Source organism: Sitophilus oryzae, unplaced genomic scaffold, assembly GCF_002938485.1.
Source record: "Sitophilus oryzae breed Bouriz unplaced genomic scaffold, Soryzae_2.0 scaffold_1274_pilon_pilon, whole genome shotgun sequence".
Classification (NCBI taxonomy): Eukaryota; Metazoa; Arthropoda; class Insecta; order Coleoptera; family Curculionidae; genus Sitophilus; species Sitophilus oryzae.
Window position 1 is genome coordinate 4,500,635 of NW_022145920.1, and position 20,528 is coordinate 4,521,162.

At 32.7% G+C, this 20,528-nt stretch overlaps 1 protein-coding gene across 6 annotated transcripts in view; it reads right to left on the reverse strand.

Annotated features, from left to right (window-relative positions):
- Positions 1–8,307: 8,307 nt before the first annotated feature.
- LOC115874399 (protein split ends-like) overlaps positions 8,308–20,528 on the reverse strand; it is a 245,229-nt gene continuing 233,008 nt past the window's right edge. For 5 of the 6 annotated variants that reach the window (XM_030889562.1, XM_030889565.1, XM_030889564.1 and 2 more), the window contains 8 exons: positions 20,380–20,451; positions 18,425–18,555; positions 18,253–18,368; positions 16,019–16,357; positions 12,882–13,051; positions 11,881–12,081; positions 11,608–11,769; positions 8,308–8,902 (listed from right to left, as the gene is read on the reverse strand). In XM_030889562.1, coding sequence (XP_030745422.1) covers positions 8,774–8,902; positions 11,608–11,769; positions 11,881–12,081; positions 12,882–13,051; positions 16,019–16,357; positions 18,253–18,368; positions 18,425–18,555; positions 20,380–20,451 — 1,320 coding nt within the window. In that variant the 3' untranslated portion in view covers positions 8,308–8,773. The remainder of the gene's footprint in view (positions 8,903–11,607; positions 11,770–11,880; positions 12,082–12,881; positions 13,052–16,018; positions 16,358–18,252; positions 18,369–18,424; positions 18,556–20,379; positions 20,452–20,528) is intronic. The other variant, XM_030889566.1, reaches the window with a different exon arrangement.

Consider the following 20,528-nt stretch of genomic DNA (forward strand, 5'->3'; position numbering starts at 1 on the left):
GTACAGTGCAGAGCGAAGAACACTGCTAAACGAAGAATCCGAGCTATTCAGATCGCTAAAAGGGCTCCTATTCAGATGGAAACTTTGAACATTAGAACCAATCCTCTGCATACCTACCCACAACAAAACCCTAATGGAGTTTTAAGAGAAAGCCAAAGGTAGTTTATTTTTAAATGAATCAAGTTCACGACTAAATAATGCTTTTACAGATTTAAACAGATGCCGCAAGTTCATACTAATACGACAACGAGACCCTTGCCTCAGAGACCTCCAAAAATCGTCCACAATTCTTTAGAAGAGGAACCGGGGATTCCCTGGTGGAGACGAAAAGAAATTAATAATTAGTTCTGTGGTCGATATGAGAGGCGGTAAGAACTAAAGTCATCGTTTTTTCATTAGAGGCTGGTTGGTGAGGTTAGAATCATGGAGTATATATCTTATGTACCGATAATGGTGATTCATGTCGATGGTAGCTCAGATTTTATAGAGCACGGGTCATAGGATTATTTTAGAAATTTGGATTGTGTTTACAGTTTTTTTAGAATTCGCAATAATCTGACTGGTAATTTAAGTTCTGACACAAAAAAATTTCGTTCTAGATTTACTACCCCGAAACAAAACCAAGTGTAAAATAAATTATAAATTGCGTAAAATAAGCTCAGAAAAGTATAACAAATCCGCTAAGGAATCGCTGCATATTTGGAACCTTACCACAACGTCCCTTCGTGTTGAGTTCGTATATACAATAAAAATATGCAATGCCGCGGATAGGTTTTCAAAATATACCTCATTGCAACATTTTTGTGGGGTATATTTTCAAGCAGCGCATTGTGCAATTCTGAACTACTATAATATACCCGCTTGTGACTTCAGAGTTGCTATTATGCTATAGAGGTAGATCGAGAAATTATAAGGATTAAGAGAAAAAGAGAAAGTTGACATGAGGGTAATAAAGAAACGTTTCTACAAAAGAAATTTTTGTAATATGAAATAAAAACTAAAAGAACACAAACAAGTTTTAACCTAAATAAAACCTAATTTCAATTTAGCGTGCATTAGGGACATTCATTTCAATATTCTGTTCAGGTTATGCTTCCGTTTCTTACTTGTAGATTTTCCAAGAGTTCTTCGTTCTGTGTTAGATGGCCGCCCACCTTGAATCCTAGATTTGGTTTTTACTATCCCTCTCTTTTTACGTCGGCTCAGTGCTGTGCTTTGAATTTTAATTTTCCTTGGCCCATGTCTTGTTTTTATTTGTTGTAAAATAAAATATTGTCCTTGCTCTGATTTATTTATTTTTTTTAATTATTTTTGTTAATATTGTAAGAGCTCTTAGATTGTGAAAAGTGAGATTCATTTCAAACAAGTGTGTGAAGCGTCGAATTTCAGTTTTGAACTCTGCAACTACATTTTTGTATTGATCCGGAAATTTTATAGTAATTTCTTGTGAACATGACGAAGGATTGGTATCATGCTGTATTTGCTGCAGCGATGGTTCTTGTATGGAAGAGCACTGTGGAATGCCCAAATCATTGTCCTGTGTTTCATCTAATTTTATATTCATGAAAAAAGCTTCATTTATATCATCCCCCGTTGCAACTCTTGCTAGTAACATTCTATCCTGTATAGATATAGACGAGGAGAATTGGGAAATTAGCCCGAACTTTTGTTCTATGCCACATAGGTGTTTGCAAAATCTTCCACATTTTCCAGCCTCACAGTCGCAAAGGGCTACATTGATTCCTGACCCTGTAAAAAGTATTTGGACTTGTTACTGATTCCACACTGTACTCAAAATCATTAATTTTAGAAATATTCCAAACTTTTTCAGAACTTTTCAGGAACATCTTTCTGTAGTCTTTCGTGTATTTGCATAAGAGAAAATACGCCTCTGGAAATAATTTTCAAAAATGGACGTAATGAAATCTACCAACGCGCATGAATTAAACGCTTTACATCGCTGGAGTACCAAGTCTTTAAGAGTGCGTATAGATGCTTCCGTAATGTTGTTTGTATTGTTTCCTCGAGTAAGTAAATTCAACCCCTATAACAAACGCACCATTCATGCCGTCGTTTCCGTAAATTATTCAAATGATTCATGAGAACTTATATTCTCTGAACATACTAGTCACTGGTTAATTCGTCATACAATTTGACTGCTTCTTCTGGATCAGTTACAAACAAAATATTACGGAATGTTATCATAATTGATTGTCTGTTCGTAATGTCAACGTTGTGGTCTGCAACCCAAAGCCTCTACATCTACGTGGTGGAATGTTGCGATCGGGTATGTTTTAAAATGCCTACGCGCTCAAAAACCTGCAATTGAAAGAATACCCGATGCCAACCGGTCCCAAATGTTCGGCAAAGGTATACTTTAATGAAGTTTACTGTGCATTTTTTGTTTTTGATAATATACCCGATATACATAGGAAGGTACATATTCCAAATATGCGGAATCGTTAAGCTAAAATAAGTTCCAAATCTAATTTAAATGTGCCAATTGATGCGTAATGGGGTCCTTCCTAATCTTACATACGCCCCAAATTTTAACTTTTCATATATTGAAATTATTAACCCATGCTTATTCGAATCTCGTGATTTTCTCAATATTACGTATATTTTTAACCCTATGCGAGATAAAAGAAAGTAGAGTAGAAAAATTAATGAGAAATAAGTATAGATTTAAAAAATGTGTAATATACCTGGTGTTCAACTTAAAATAAAGTGAAACTACATTTAATGCGTTTCCTAAAAAATGTTCAAAAATCCTATGGATTTACACTACTGATTCACGAAGAAACGACTTAGTCCAAATACATACTTAATTCTATGTAGTAAAATATGCAGAACCTGCAATACTTAAATGCTTAGAGTGACAACTCAATTGCCGCATCATATATTTTTATCGAGTTGTACTCATTTACAGTATTATTGAGCATTTCAAATTCAATAATCATAATGTCAGTACATTAGGATTATTGAATTTTACTGATTTTATCACTTACACACGTTGATTTCTTAATTAGTTGAGTTAGAATTAATAAATGACATAAGAGTCATCTTACGTGAATCTAAATAACAATTTTAAGCTGTAGCCTAATTAAATATAGTTCTCAAATTATTACTGTTAAATGAGTATTTCTCACGATTTATTCAATATCCTGTATGCCCTACCAAATTCAATCTCACCAGCTAGCTGCCTATTCTGAATTTTAAAGACTGACTCATTAACTGGCAATTTTCAATAGAAAATCATTTGCATTTTAACAGATAAAAATTACACACAGTACAAAAGTACTGTGTGTAATTTTTATCTGTTAAAATGCAAAGGCGAGGAGTATGTATATATAATATATTTTTCTACCTCAAAATATATATTCTAGTCTTAGTACGGTCGGTACAATTTATAACTTCTGATGCAATATACATATAAGGCGTTTAGGTACTTTTCACTAATGAAATAATATTAAAGAATGCTTTATGTTATGAGAATATTACATTGACTACTTGAAATTTTTTGAGATTAATCCCACTTAATAATATTATTCACATTCAAGAGACATTATAAATGAATTCGTTACTCAGAGATCTTTTGATTAAGTTGTTTAGTATTAAATTTATTTGCAAGGTATAAAATCTGCGTTGATAATACATGATTCATCTATAACACAAACAGTTTATTGTCAAAAATTTGCAATATTTCATCAGTCAAATATAATAATTAACTGAAATACAAATATTTAAATAATTTATAAAATAAATTAGGATTATTCCCTGGGCTGATTTATTTTTAATGCTATTTGTTGATGAAAATTATTTAATGCTTATTATGGAAAGATGTGTCAACGTATTCTTAATGCAAATTTTATCGATTAGCTATAAAATATTTAAGTGTATATTTTATATGTAACATGTATGTATAAAATAATGTATTATTTTAAATGTAAATAGCTCGTCTGCCAAATATAAATGTTTATAGAGAAATTGTTTTCATTTTTGAAATATAATAGCTACAATTGAAGGGCTTATTGTAGTAACATAATATGCCACAAATCCACAATTTTGAATTATTCAACTTCGCAGTTTTGAAAAAAAATGTGTAAATTTTACTATTAATAAAATATAAATTTGAAGACGTTGAGTTAGTTTAGTTTTTTGGAGTATTTGGGTCGAGAACTAAATACTCCGAACCAATGGGCACCTACCCTAGCATCCTACAGGCAGAAATCTACGCTATCGAAAGATGCGTACAACTTATCTTAGATAGGAACTATCGGAAACAAGAAATAGCCATCTTATCTGATAGTCAAGCAGCGTTAAAAGCGAACAACTCAGTATCAATCAATTGGTCAAAGAATGCATAGAGAAGCTGAATAAATTAGGCAAAGAAAACAAAGTCCTCCTACTCTGGATGCCTGCTCACCAAGGGAAAAAGAATGAAAAATGCAATGAAAAAACAAATGATCTAGCTAGAAAAGGAGCGAAGACTCCACTAACTGGACCAGAACCGTTCTGCTTCCCAAGTGGTAACCAACTAAAGGCGGAACTCAATAACTTGGAAGACTCCATCCGCAACCTGGAATGGTAATCTTGTAACGGTCTAAGACACTCGAAGAAGTTTCTGAGGGCTTACGACCAAGAAAAAACAAAGATCTTTCTGGATTTGTAAGAACAATCTTCGGATTGTCATGGGGTTTTTAACAGGACACTGTCTCCTCAATGAATACCTCAGTAGATTGAAACTAAGGAGAAACGACGAATGCAGATTCTGTGGGGAAACACCAGAACACCTCATCAATGAGTGCGCCGAGACAACAGCCATTCGTGCCATGAACTTTGGTACGACTGATATTGGAGATGGAGAACTACCTTCTGTAAAACCGTCCCAGATACTGGCTTTTGTCAAAGTCCTGGGACTGTATGATGAGGTATAACTCAAGAAAGGGGGACACAATAGATCTGTAAGGTCGCAGTGATTAACCCCCCTCCCACTAATTCTAAATTCTAAAAAATTCTAGTTTAGTTTAACTCGCTAAGTATTTATCAAACAAATTTGTTGAAAAACACTAGTTACTAGTTAATAAAACTGATCAAAAGTAAGTGCAAAGATGGGCCAAACATAGCGTAAATTAGTATCTTAATAATTTTTGTACAAGTGTTTTATATAGCAAATTATCTTGACTAACATCTCCCTAATACAGACTTCCAAATAGTGCCCTTCGGATTGTGGCCATTAGTGCGTAAGATAAATTTATTAAAAAAACTAATTTTGATTGCTTTGACGTATCGTGTTCAGTCATATTAGAAAAAAAAATGTGTGTGCACTATGTGCCCATATTTGAAGTGAAACTTCTTACTAACAGCTATTAAATTGAAGGATTTGAAGGACCTGTTTGAAAAATTGTAGTTTGAAATGTTGAAAAAGTAAAAATTAATAAATAATTTGATCCACTTTCACAAAATTTGTGTTAAAATTGCCGTCTGAGGAGTCCATTCAGGTAGCTCTATCCACGTGCGAAGTTTGGTTCCAATCGGCCCATAATTAAGGAAAATCTTTATGATTTCGTCCATTTAGGGCTCGAACTCACTGACGACCAGGTCGCAACGACCTGGCCGTCGGCTGGCCGGATGTATTGCGTTTTTAGCTGCGACCAGATGAACGACCAGTTTCAACAGAGTTGTCAAATCTAACGATTTTTTACGTTTTACCAATTAGAAAATATTGTTCCAGAAATGTTAAAATATCCAAGTTAACTAAAAAGCGAAGTTGCTATTCACAACAAACTAAAAGCATTGTGTACGCGCGACCGACACCGACAAAAAGGGAGATATTCTGTTTCTTTTTTCTTCTGATATGGCGCTCTTATCGACTTTAGAAGTAAACATATTAGGGCCATCGTAAAAAAAGATCGTCAGACACTGGCTCTAAATATAAGCAGGTAGAAAGTTTAGCTTCCAGTTATTTCAATGTTTACAATATAACGAAGAATCTACAAGAGTAATTACTTCTATTTTTATGAATGTTTAAGTTACTTTCTTAATTTTTTTTTCAATATCATGTACCTAGTAGAAATATAGTTTAATGAACCCTGTTTGAAAAACGTTAAATTAAATATTTTTTTTATTTCACTCAAATGAGTTGTTTGGGTCATTAAATGACCTAAATACAAAATATTTTCGTGGTGTCTGTCTGTCTGTCTGCCGTCTGTAACACGATAACTCAAAAACCGCTGAACCGATTTTAACCAAATTTGGCACAAAATACTGTGGCAATCCGAGAATCATTAGTTTTTGGTGGGGGTGGGGGTAAGGGGTATAGGAGGGGGTTAAAAATTTAAAAAACAGTAGCTAGCGAAACCGCGGTTTTCAAATTAAGATTAGGAATAATATTTGCAACAAAATTTGTAATAACATCAAAATCAGTCAAAGTCGCAGTTTTCGAGATATTGACATATTTTAGTATGGGCGGCTATACGTGCCTCCCGGCGCCAATTTTTTTTAATTTTTTAAACATCGAAACTCAAAGGTATAATAACAGGTATCATACCACCCATAAATAGAGTAGGTATGTCATATAAAAATGTTTTGAGTTTTTACTAGAATCGACCCTTGATAAAAAAAAGGGATTAGATTTAAGTTTACCTTTGATCCAGTCTGTATACTATTTCTTTGGATTTTCTGCACGTGTGCAAAAACTACACTAAAACACTATATCTTATAGAAAATAAAATATTGTGCCTTGAATTTGAGGGATTTCATCTGAAAAATTATTAATTTAGAAGAAAACCGGCAACAAGCGGCAGAAAATAATATTTCCGTGCAGTCTTCTGGTCGCAACGACCAACGGACGGCCAGGACGTTAGTGTGCGCTATATCATTTGATTTAATGGTTTTAGAGGTAGGTGCGGCCTGGTCGGTGCGATCTGGTCGTCAGTGTGTCTGAGCCCTAAGAGGCATCGGTTCTTCAAACGTCGAGGGCGTCATTCATTTAACCATTTAATAGAGGAAAAGGATTATGAATAAAATTCGTATTGTTTTATCGTAATAGTTATAATAATGTATACTCACAATACACAGTATTTTTTTGTATATGTACAAAATTTACATAATAATATAGACATCACATTTTTCCCTATTATAGTATTTGTAACGCTGGCTAAAGTATACTTACAGCCTAGATACACTGTACAGAAAACTCTTAACAATAACTCAAAAAATTAACCCTTAATTTAACGAACTAAAATCTACCTATTCACATTTATATTACAGTGTAAATAAAAAAAGGATTGATATAACTAATATGTTATTCTACAGTTTTTTATATTCCTATTTCCTTTTAAAATTTAGACTTTTGTTAGAATGAGTCATTTTTGGACCAAACTGATTTTATAACTTCTGTATTAAAAAAAATATTTCATGACACACACTATATGGAAAAAAGACAATGTGCAGTATTGAAAAATATTTAAAAAGTATTGTAAAAAGTAAAAAAAAAAATAGAAGGCAAAAAATAGTATATAAAAATGGCCCACCCTACATATATGTTCAAAATCTATGCTGAAGGGGGTAACATTAAATTTAAACATTTTTACAGCCGTGAAACTCAAAGGGTTAAGCTGTATAAAGGTAATCTTATAAATATATAGTCTCTCATCCTTTTATTCCATTTTTTAAACCAAAATAAAAATCAACAAAAACTCGAAAATGGAATAAAAGAACAGGATAGTACTAAGGAATAATCTGAACATGTTGTTTAGGCAAAATAATCAACAAATAATTCAAATTGCATGATCATTGTTTGATTTTGGTTAAACAACTGTTTAGATTATTACTTGTAACTCTGTCAGTATACATAATAAATAAATTAACAACAATAAGAAGCATATATAAAAATAAACTTTTTGAACAACCTAACCCCTGTTTTAAAACAAAAAATCTTCTAATTTAAGATAGAATCATTCAAGCAACTTCTTTACAAATATTGCAAGGAAGTTGCTCAAATTGTTGGTACTTTCAGGTATTCGATAGTGTTTGAATTAATTAAGGTATATATTAATGTCTTTTATACATGTATATTTCCCTCCCCAAATTATTTCATTAATAAGTTTTTAAAGAAAGGAAAAACTTAAGAAACCCCAAGCCAAACGCTATCATTTATCTGTAAATACCAAAATAGAAAATTACACAAAGATATGATAATATGAAAATAAAGATCTTCTAAATAAAAGAAAAATATTACAAAACTAAGTTCAAATATGAGATCTCTTATGTAGGTAAGTTAAATATTTTTTATATATTTTTTGCAATTTTAATAATAGTAATAACGCATCTGAAAATCACAGTGAAACTTTTTTAATAGTTAAGTATAATGTTTAGTATATATAGTATTTTTTTAATTACTTTCTCTTTAAGACATTCTCGAGATTTGATTAGCGGACACGATAAGTTGAAAATGTAATTATATCAATTTGAAAAATATCTTCCCAAAGGGACTATGAAAAGACATTTCTTTGGAACATGATATTATATAACTTTTTAACAAGTTTACTTTAGGATATTACCTCTAAATTTCCCAATAACTTTCTATTGAAACCATTCACTTCAAAGAACTATGCGGCGTACCAGCTAAATTATATGTATATATAGTATATTCTCTAAGCCTGTAGTTTGTACTCAATAACATCTGACATTGAAAATCAGGAGTCGGTGTGGACTTTTGCCATTTCCATTCAAATCGCACGAGGTAGTAGATGTACTCTTCAATTTTGGTTTATACGGTTGTAATGACTATTAAAAGGTGTGCAATATCGGCTACTCTCTCTAACAAACTCGGCGCTATCCTTCTCAAGTTGTCGTTTACAAAATCGCACGATGGAAATATGTGGACAACATAAGCCGGCTGCAAAAGAAAAACATTAGTAAATTACTTATAATACGATAAAATAGGAAAATAAAGATCTATAATAAATAATAGATCTATAGACCCAGCATTGCTGGTTACTGTCTAAAATTAAAGCGGGATGACACGGTCCAAGTGTGCTTTAACCAAGTACACTTGGATGTCTTCTATAGTTATAGACTGCTTTATCCAAGTCGAGTAGACTGCTGCCAACTTAAGGTTGATTCTCACTAGTGATGGGAATATCGGTTCTACGTGACTCGCGTTACAATAGCGACCGTTCCAGAAAAATACCGCGACAAAATACCGCGATTTTGTAACCGAGGTTCCGACTTCCAAAGTGTTGCGGTCCTCGCTAAAAATATATCTAACTTATATATATTTGTAGATTAATGTAACTTTTATCCGCCACTAATTTTCCAAATATCGAGTTTATAATTGTGTATAGCCAATCTCTCTCATTTTTAGAAAAACGATGACATTCCTTGTTATTTTTTTTTCTTTATCAATTTTCGTTTAAATAAAATGAACGGCTCATATTTATGTGTATTGCAATATAATATAATTAATGTTAAAATCAAGAACAAAGTCCAAACCATCTGTCAAAAAAAAATGTTTGTTGTCTAATCTAACCTTAAAAATAGATATAAACAATAAAACTTATATAAATGTATAAAAGCAAATAAAACATTTTTATTTTATTTGCTTTTGCGTTTCATCTTTCAAACAACACTATTTTATACCATGCCGAGTACATACCAAAAATCGCTATTTCGAAAGTAGCGTAGCGACGGGAGCACCAACGTCAATAGTAACCGACCAAATCGCGACAGGCAAAACCGAAACCCTAAAAGCGCTTCAGCGACTGCTGAAACGGAAACTTACGTATAGCGTCAATATACAATAAAAAATACAGAACGGATATGGAACGGAAACGGAAGGTATAGTGAGAATCAACCTTTACTTGGATGCTACGAACCTTCCAACTCGAGTTTGATAAAACAATTGATACAAACAGTAAAAATGAGACGCGGGCAACATCCATATAAGTATATACACAAACTAACTTAAACAGATGCGACACCTTATGGGAAATTTTGTGTTCAAAAAGACCTATGTTCGGAAGTGCGACGACAGGGCGGCGATACCGTCGATGAAGGCAAAATATTCGGCCAAACAAACAGCCGTAGTGACTTCAAATCGTTCCCGCACTCCCCCCTTCCCTAAGCTTCCATTTCTTTCGTTCTTTCTCGCCTTTAACCTTGCCTTTGATACACCGCGCCGTCTCGTCTGGCCGTCGCAGCCGCCGCACGATTATAAAGTCAAAGCGAGATTGCCAGCTTGAACTTTTTTTATGTGAGAATTAAATGTTATAGGAATTCTGAATATTTTTTACATTTTTACATACTGAGCTTACAATTCTCTTTTCAATGATATATCACAAGTTAGTAATATTTTTAAAATGGCGTTGTAGAGCGGTTTTATTCCAAATTCAATTTGGCAGAAAAGCGAGAAAAAACTTTAGCAAAATCTTTTTTTTCTAACCCAAAGAGTTTTGGTTTTAATTTTTTGTGCGAATATTTTATTAGCTTACTCTGGACTATCCTAGTTAGCTATTGGAAATTCCAAGTGATGTTGCTGTTAATATTGTCCTTTTTAAAAAAATTGCTGTTAATATTGTACTTGCTTCTAAATGCAATTATACATACTCAATTCTTCGTATTTTTATAGGACCACTATTCTAAATGAGTAAATTTGAGATTTATTTTCACATTTTAAACAAAAACTAAATGTGCTTTTATCTCATGACAATTTTTTTTATTTTGACAACCCAATTAAAAGCAAACAAAATCTTTTTTGACACAAACCCAGTGGATGGGTTCACGTGATTGCTATTAGTAAACTGCAGAATTTCCTCATATTGAAATTGTAATTATAATAGCTCTATGACGCCATTTACTGTTAACAGCCAAACGATTTACAAAAATAATACTAACTTGTGATATATCTTTGAAATAAAATGTTAAGCTCTATGTAAATATGTAAAAATATATACAACGTGTCATTTAACATTCTTTCCTTGTGCTCACTTCCGGCTAAATCAGGAGTGACATTCAACTGATGACTGTATAATTTTACCCAAGTTTCAAATTTATTATACAGGGTGTCACAGAAATAAGTGCAAATATTTTAACTGGGAGTACAGTTCAACCCCAGAAACACGCCTACGAGGTTTTTTCGCGAAAAAAAAAATTAAAATTCGAAATTTTTTGAAAATTTTTTTGGATTTTTTTTTAGTTTTTAGTTAAAAACATAATTTCTTGATAATATGGCAATATAGGTATTAGATTAAATTTACAAGAAAGAAAATCCAGAAAAGATCCAGTGGTTCTCAAAATTTTAGCAAGTCATTTTTTTGGAAATTTTCAAAGTAAAATAACTCCGTTAAAAAACGATAAAGAGAAAATAAGTTTCTTTTATCGAGATCTACCACCCTTTAAAATACTTGCACTTATTTCTGGGACACCCTGTATATCAATGAATCAATGAAGTTGCGATATGAGCAACGATAACTATAATATAATTACAGATCTAGGTATATTATATTATAGCCTAAGGTAATATACAGATCTAGGTAATATACGTAAAAAACGATCTAGGTAATATACAGATCTCTATAGTGTATTTAAGGTTGTATATCTTACCGGATGTGTTGTTCCTGGAGCAGCGACATTTATTATTCCTGCAGCTTGTTTCAGTTGCAGATAAGTGATAAACCCTGCGGTAAGATTAGTAGATTGTTTTAGTACGTCCATAGGGTCATGTCCGCAAGGTAAAGCTAGTAACACACAATGTTCATTTTCCGTCTGAAACAAATTATTCATATTTTACAATCACACTAACCTACGAATTGATATTAATGTAATGAAGGGAGGACTGCTATTCGTTATTTACAGATATAAAAAATATTACATTACCTGCATCTTTCGAACAACCCCTTCAACTTGTTGCTGTTCTAATCGCATTCTTTGGAACATTCGTAGAGGAGGTGTTGATCCATCTATATTTTTTGGTAAACTACATCTGGCAACCTCTTCACTACCAGAAACAAAGTACATTTGGACTGCAGCTTGATCGGTCTTTATCGCCAAAAGCCCTTGCCACATTAGTGGATAATGCTACAAAGAAAAACAAGATATGAGACTTTTAATTTTTTATCGTTTATGTCAACGTTTATAATTTTATTCAAAACAAACTTTACTCAAGAAATAATATAGAACCTTGCGGTTTTCGCAAAGCTTGGCTACTTTTTTGTAAAACGAAAGATGCACAAATAAAAGTATAATGGTTTTCATAGTTTCCCTAATATGGGAGTGATTAGGAAAGCGTTGCATCAGTGTTCAGGCATCTCCTGTATTTAAGTTGTCTGACAACTTATCAAAAAAGGTATGTACAAGTAAAAGGTACCATGTAAAAGTCACTTATTCTTTTTAAGAGGAATCCACCAGCATAGTGAGTATATTTTATGTTACAAAGAACATAATTATCACAGTTAAAAACATTTACAATATGTAAATCCTACAAAAAATAGTTTGACCACTGAACACTTTTGAAACACTTAAACTTGACAAAAAAAACGCCTACCAAAATCTCTCCTTTACGGTGAGCTTACGGACGGTAAAAGGAAACCGGGGGACAACTCCAAGGATATTTCATGTACAAGGTATTTTCCATGAACAATGATATTTTCCATGAAAATTTAAAGGAATTGATCCAGCATGTAGAATCAGTGGGAGGAAGCAACGCACAATAGAACGCAATAGAGAAGTGTAGTAAACTCAGTTAACAACGACAACCAAAAAGTAAAAAGGCAACAAAGCAATGAGATTTTTGAATGTCTGGACTGCGGAAGAGAGATACATCACGTATCGGGTTATTTAATTTATATAATGATGAATAGTCATGTAAAAATACTAACCTTTAGAAGCATGTACAAGCTTTCAGCTTGAGGTGGTACTTGACTAGCCAAAGGCGGTGTGGCTGCTTGAATGCCTCGATGACTTGCCGGAGCGTCTACGCCTATATGTTTAGCCATTGCTTCAATAAGATTTCCAGCTGCGCCTAAACCACTGCCAACCACAGAACGTTCTGGAAATAAAATAAAAAGTTTGTTGGTGAATAAGATCTCTATCATCTATCAAGATCACTGAATGAGAAAGGTGTTTTATTGCACAAAATGTCACATATTTTTAATTTAAGAAAAATCTGTGATTTGGTCAAACATGCCTTCTATAATAATAAACAAATGAGACTGTAAGGTTGATACTCAATAGATTATTTATTAGAATATGTATCAATGATATCCAAATATATTTAAATATCTTTCTTTTTCTTAAACCTTTATTCAATATTTCAATTGTGATTATCTTGGTTAGGTTATGCCGTTGAATTCTTATATTGATCGTGATATTGTGTGTGTTTTTTTTGTTGTGTTATATTTTATTTTTTGTCGGTATGCATTTCTTTCTGTACCTATTGCAATACGAGGGTCGGTTGAAAGTACTGGCACAGTTTAAAGAATATAAAATAATATATTTTATATTCTTTAAACTGTGGTACTGGGTTTATGAATGTTGCGTTAGTTTTACTCAGTAAAGTTTACGTATATTTTACTCAGGTTTTGAATATCCTGTCTGTCGTTTACTGCGTTTTTGTTTCTTGTTATATGAATCATTTCCTTGATGTTTAATTTGTTATGACGTCTTTCTTGATCTAATATTTTGAAATTTTTAAAGTCGAACTCGTGGTTGGTGTTATATTCATGTTTGTGTAGGGCTGTAGGGGCGTTTTTGTTGTATTTGTGTCGATTAATTCTATTCGAACTATATTGGGATGTTTTCCCAATATATATTTTTTCGCAATTTAGACATGGAATTCCATAATACAGTATCGTTTGTTGTTTGGTTTGGTTTGGTTTGTGTTAAATAAAGGAAATGATTCATATAGCGAGAAACAAAAACGTCAGTAAACGACAGACAGGATATTCAAAACCTGAATAGAATATACGTAAACTTTATAAACTAACGCAACATTCATAAACCCAGTACTTTCAACCGACCCTCGTATTGCAATACAGAAAGAAACGCATACAGACAAAAAATAAAATATAACACACCAAAAAAACACAATTTCACGATTAATATAAGAATTCAACGGCCGAAACAACATCTGAGATACGTGCTCTGCTACAATATATAATAGTAATTTTTAATTTCAAGATTTCTCATATTTATATTGTTAATTTTTAGTGTATTGTTTTGAAAGATTTTTAATTTACTTTATACTTTTATGTATTAAGAATATTTGACTCTATGTACACATGTTTGTTATATATTTAAAAAAATTGTAATCGTATTACAATGTTTTTTAAAATATTTTAGATGCCGTGAGAAAGATTTACATGAAAAATCGAAGCGTCAGTAAATAAATGATTTAAAAACGCCTAGAAGTCAGTTAATTTTTAATAGAGAAACCTATACCCAAGATAATCACAATTGAAATAATATATTTAAAGACTATATGATTAATAGCCCATTGACACAATGAGTGGAAAGTGAAGCTAAATAATCCTATCAAGTCTATCCTTTTGCTTCAACGCGATTTTTATGCGCACGCCCCAAATAAAACGATCTGATTCGTTTACTTCATCGTTGAAAACTGTCACGTGACCGGGCACTGTTTTAAACTTTAATATATAATACATTATTTTTTTTTCGTAATGGCATTATTTCAACCTGTTATTTTAGATATTCTTGAAATATCTAACCGTTTATTGTTTTTGTTTAAATATTTCAGATTAAATTTAAATCTATAAGCAAAGGCGCGAACAGTAAGACGCTAACTTAATTTACGTAGTTGATAGAAACTCTGAAAGCTACTTCTATTGGTTTAGTATGAAAATAAATAATAAAATAATCGCGAAAAGGACCGACTTATGCGGATTTTGTATAGCTCCATCTCAAAAATTTGGCTTCAATTTGTGTGCCTGACTTGTGAACCTGATTATATTTAAAGACTGTATGGCTATACAGTCTTTAAATATATTTGCTGATATCGAACAATATTGCAAAATACACTTATTTTTTCCAACGTCACAAAAGTATTAAATGTTGCAACGTGATCGACAATATTAAAAGGTTATTTTAAAGCCTAGGTATAAAAGTAAAGGACTTTTACGGCTAAGCACAAAAGTACAAAAATATATGAAGGGTCAGGAAAAAAAGCAGGTAAGTCAATCTCTCCCCAAACTGAGAAAAGGCTTAATGTTCAAAACGTTACAAAAATAGTATGACTTGTCTGCATTTTTTTCTTTATAGTATAACTTTCTATATATTTCTACATAATTTCTGACCAAGGCTACTTTTTCCCAGTTTGGCGGTTTCTAAAGATGTTTACACTCACTCTGAACCGAATGCACAGAATATTTAAATGTAGCAACAAAACTGACTAACCTGCTTTTTTTTCCTGACCCTTAATATTATTAAACTACATCGAGTGTGTTCTACATTCAACGAGTGTACCCATTGTTGCTCGACATATAGTTACTTACTAGGTAATACTTTTTATATTTGCGACGGACGTTTGAAATTGTTTAAAAATCTATTTGTGAAGTTTAAAAAAATAGCATGTTCTGTTGGGAGTAAAAATGTACTTTTTGCGCATTAAACGTCAAACGTACAGCCTCGCCATAAAAAGTATCATTTTTACTCCTAATGAATCAAGATACTATTTTACTGCTAATAAAATAATATGAAGGGTCCAGGGGAAAACACGACAAGCGCCATTTTCTTAATTTTAGGGTTTTGCAGTATTATAGTAGGTCTAACTGGTCTCTAGAATATGTATAAATTCTGCAGGCAATAAGCTGTTAAACCCTATGATGCCTAGTAAAAAAACTATATATACAGGGAAAGAACCTGACAACCACGAGCCGTCCAGAGTGCTCTCCTGTAAAATTAGTGAAATGGCGCCTATCATGTTTTTTTTCCAGAACTCTTATTAAACAAACAATGAGTTTGCACGCCGCGGGGTTCGAATATCTTAATATACACGTACCTGGATGTCCGTAGGCTGTGTGTGGTCTTTCGGATGTTCCTAATGAGGATATATCATGGGTCAGATGAGCACTGAGCGGTCTTTCGGGTGCAGTGGCGGAGGGTCTATCTGCGGTTAGATGTGAACTGGAATGAGCCGTCGTGTGAGCTCCTAAAGGTCGATCGGCCATATCGAGTGTCGGAATATGTGCCAAGCCGGCTCTATCGTGTGATGTCAGAGGCCTGTGGGCTGGTGGAGGTTCCGCAGGTTGCTGGTCGTAGTATCGCGTTCCGGGATGGTAAGGTGGAAAACGAGCAGAATTAGGCAACGTGTTATACACTTGACCGATTGCTGGAGATTCTGAAAATAGTTATATTTTTTTTACTTGCACAAATTGGCACATTAGAATACTACATATAACTAAATAAAAACATCCAGTAATTTTCTGGTTTAACAAACCAACTGCATCCCCTACTTAGCCCTAAAATATACTTTTTAAAATCTTTAGGTAGATAACAGAGTGGTGGAGACTTTATTGGCAAAGTCCATTCGCCGAATTTACGCCTCTAAGTCATAAAACTATATTGAAATTAAAACGCCCACTTACTACCTGACCTGTCAGGTTAATAAATAGGGTGAAAACTAACTGTCCTTATTGTCGATTCACAGAAAAGCTTTCTAAAGATGTAGTAGAAAATTTAGTGGTGTTGGGTCTTCAGAATGCCTCAACAACAAATAAAGGTTGATGAAATATTAAATAATATTCGATTATTCTACTTTTAAGAAAAGAATGAGGGCGAGCCATTAGTACTAGTCCTATAAATTTCACAGAGGTAAACTGAAGCAAAGGGATGATAGGTGAAAATGAAATTAAAAAGTGTTTTGAACTTATGTAGAAGTCAGCCAATGCTTCAAGATGAGGTAAACCCCAATAAAAACATAAGCGACACCCAAATCTTTAGATTTGTCAGACGCTGTAAAATTTAATATGCGTAATAAATATATACGCTTACTACCTGACCTGTTAGGTTATTAAATCGGGTGAGAGCTAATTGTCCGGCTAGCCCTTATTGTTAATCTTATTGTCACAGAAAAGCTTTGTAAAGCTGTAGTAGGAAATTTAGTGGTGTTGGTCTTCAGAATGCCTCAACGACGAATCAAGGATAATGAAATAATAATAATATTCAATTATTCCAGCGTGATCGTAGACCAATGCTAGTTGAGAGTGGGAAGTGCTAGTCATATGTTATCGGACCGAGAGGAACTAATTAAAAGACAAGTTCACGGGAATCTATTCGGTCCGCAGTTCCAAGATCTGTCTCCGAATCTTGTCTATGACTGCGGCCGGCATTTACCATAGAAAATTGTCGTGGATACTGTTTTTAATTTTCAGTTTGTTCTCCGAATATTTTATGGGAATGTTTCACCTTAGGTCAAAACGAAGTAGATATTCTGACTTTTTAGACAAAAATAAAGAGCTTGAAGTGACGAAAAGAGATAAAACTTTACGTTCTATTTATAATTTAGCTTCACCCACATGTGTCAGTATTAAGTTTTTATTTATTTATTATTTGCACCAACTGATTTGTGATAAAGTTTTTCAAACTCTGATTTGAGTTTCTTTTTAAATTTTTTGTTCTTATCTGCAATAAAACTTACTTATTGTTTTTAATATACACAATTGCACGTTTCGTAATACATATTTCGTACAATATAAAAATTATACAGATCATACTATGAATAGGACTTATAACGAAACCCATGAGCAACCAACGGGGATGTCAATGTTAGTCGGGAACTAATGTGATCTAAAGATCTAGTTCAAGGAGCTATTCCTCTGGCGGAAACAGAACTAAGGAACTAGTTCCTGACAAAGAACTAGAATTCCCACCTCTAATTTCTGATCAGCTTAAAAAAGTAAAAAAAATCCAGTTAGTGTGTTTTTAGAGACGTAATACTCCCATAAAATTTAAAGATAAGAGATAAAGATAAAAATAAAAACATTATTTTCCCACCATTTTTGTACTGCAATATCTCCATAATGGTCAACTTTTAAGCCATAACAAAGTAGCGGGTTTCTAGCCAAATCTATTTGTTTACAAAAAATGTATTCATATGCAAAATTTAAATGTTACCTATTTATTACTTTAACATTTCTATTGTTCAGAATATTACAAAATTAAGAAAAAACTGCATTGGGCAGGGAGGGTACTTTTACTCGTTAGCTATTCAAGTGTATATTAATGTATAATTACCTGTAGCTCTATCATGAGGAGAATGGTGCGGTACAGTGGCACCTCTACCAGAGAGAGCAAGTCCTACTGGAGCTTCCTCGCCCTCTTCCCCAGATTTTTCTAAATTTGATGATGGCCTAAAACATAAAGTTACACACTGAAAATAAATTACGCTGAAAAAATTGTACTATACCTTTGGAAGTGTTGTAACTGCTGCTGTTGTCGTAAGTACTGATACTGCATTTGCATCATTTGTTGCTGCATATAATGTGTAATATTTAAAGCTGGCCTTGGACCTTGTTGGAAATGAGTCACTGGTTCACCCTAAAATACAATATTTAATTAATTATTACTGGCATTAATGTTATAACGCTTTAGGAGGTATATACAGAATTCTTCTAACGTAAACCATTCCCACTATAGTTGGACATGATTCGTCGGCGCAATCAAAGTTTATATTTTTTAATAAAACTAAAAAAAAACGGACTTAATATAAAATAATATGGACACAGCGTCAATCTTAAAACACAATCAACTGTCCAAATCAGGAATAGTTATGCATGCAAGAAGCTCTATATATACAGTGCTAGCAACTCTTACTTTTGGGTCGGTATTTACATGTGTGGAAGTAAATCGCACAGAGATCTTATTAAGTCGGAGTGAGAGAAATGCGACGGTGTGCTGTTGCGGCGTTGCCACATTTCTCCTGTCCGCCTTTCCCTATCAAGTAAAGTAAAATCACAATAGCAAACGCTTAGAATCATTAGAGCAATTTCTGTAGAAATCATTAGATATGTTTCTGAGCCTCTGAAATGGAATTATAAGGATATCGTTAGGGTGTCCATTTTTTTATAACGAGAAAACGTCAGTAATCACGATAATTTAAGAACTAATTATTTTAGATATTGAAAGTTTTTTTTATTTTGATGTTCGGATCTTTTACAAGATGTTTAAATAAGAAAATTTCGATAGGCTTGTTTTTTTTTCATTCAAAAATTTAAAAAACCCATCCATTTACTTTTAGTGCATTGCAATTTTCAGCAATCGAGTAACTTTTTTATTTATAAAGATTTTCACTTGCTGTCTGCGAAGACGCATATAGCAGAAATATTAAGAAAGTTTTTGAAAAAACTACAATCACTTATTTCTAATGAATTTCGAGATATCGATCTTTGAATTCTTGAGTTCTAATAGCGCGACCACTGTCGAACTCAATTCCACTTATTTTTACCAAAAGTGCAATTATTGTTTCTAACTCGTACTTAAAAATTTACAAGCTATAGGAAAAATTACAACGACTCGTTAATAAATAAGCAAATAAAGTATCACGAGACGTAGTTAAATCGTGAAGCTGAACGCATGATGTACACCCTTTCCTTGAATTTTAAGAACTGATATGGTACTGATTAGGTCTATATGTTGCTATATCTCCTTCCACGTCTCTAGCAATGTGCGCAGTTTCTCGGTTTATTTCATACGTTTGGCAACGTGTTTACTGTTCTCTTTGTTCAGTACATTATAAACGCATTGTACTCTTCTTACATACGGAAATCTCGACCCAAAACTAACCTTTGCCAGCCCTTGGTATAATGAAGAATTACAATATAAAGTAAAACAAAAAATAAAAATCAATTTACAAAAAGCTTTGATGCAAAAGTTATTTCAAATTACACAAAAATAAACATCATCTATAATATACAGTTGTCACTGAAATAGAGCTAGTAATGTGTAAATCTGCATTAGGTCTAATATTATTTATATTATACCGTATGTTCGAATGTAAGTAAATTATTGATTTGAATGAATTGACTTGACGTTCAAGTAAATGATACCGATATGATTCTAATAAACTACTTTTGATTCAATTTTCCGTGGCACCACTCATTCGCAAATATTGAAATAACCATTCTTAATTTTCATAAATTTTTCAAATTTTACTTAATATTCTCTATCATGAATTATATAATTCATACACAGAACACAGATACATACAATCAACAAGAGCATAAATTTAAAAAAATATATTCATTAAACCGAGTTGAAGCTCTATTTCAATGACTATTAAAAACTGTAAATGTATGCAAACTGAAGAAAAACAAAAATGAAAACAAAGAACAACAAAAACTCTTTAGGCTGACAAAAAATCACCTTAGGAGAATGTGGAGAATTTTGATGGGCGGGGGGAGGACTCCTACTCCTGTTATAGTAAGCCTCAGCCATCTGAATGGTTAGTGAGAGCAAAAAATTGTTAGTGATTTAGTCTTAAAACACGTAATATTTTTTTTATTATTTAGAGA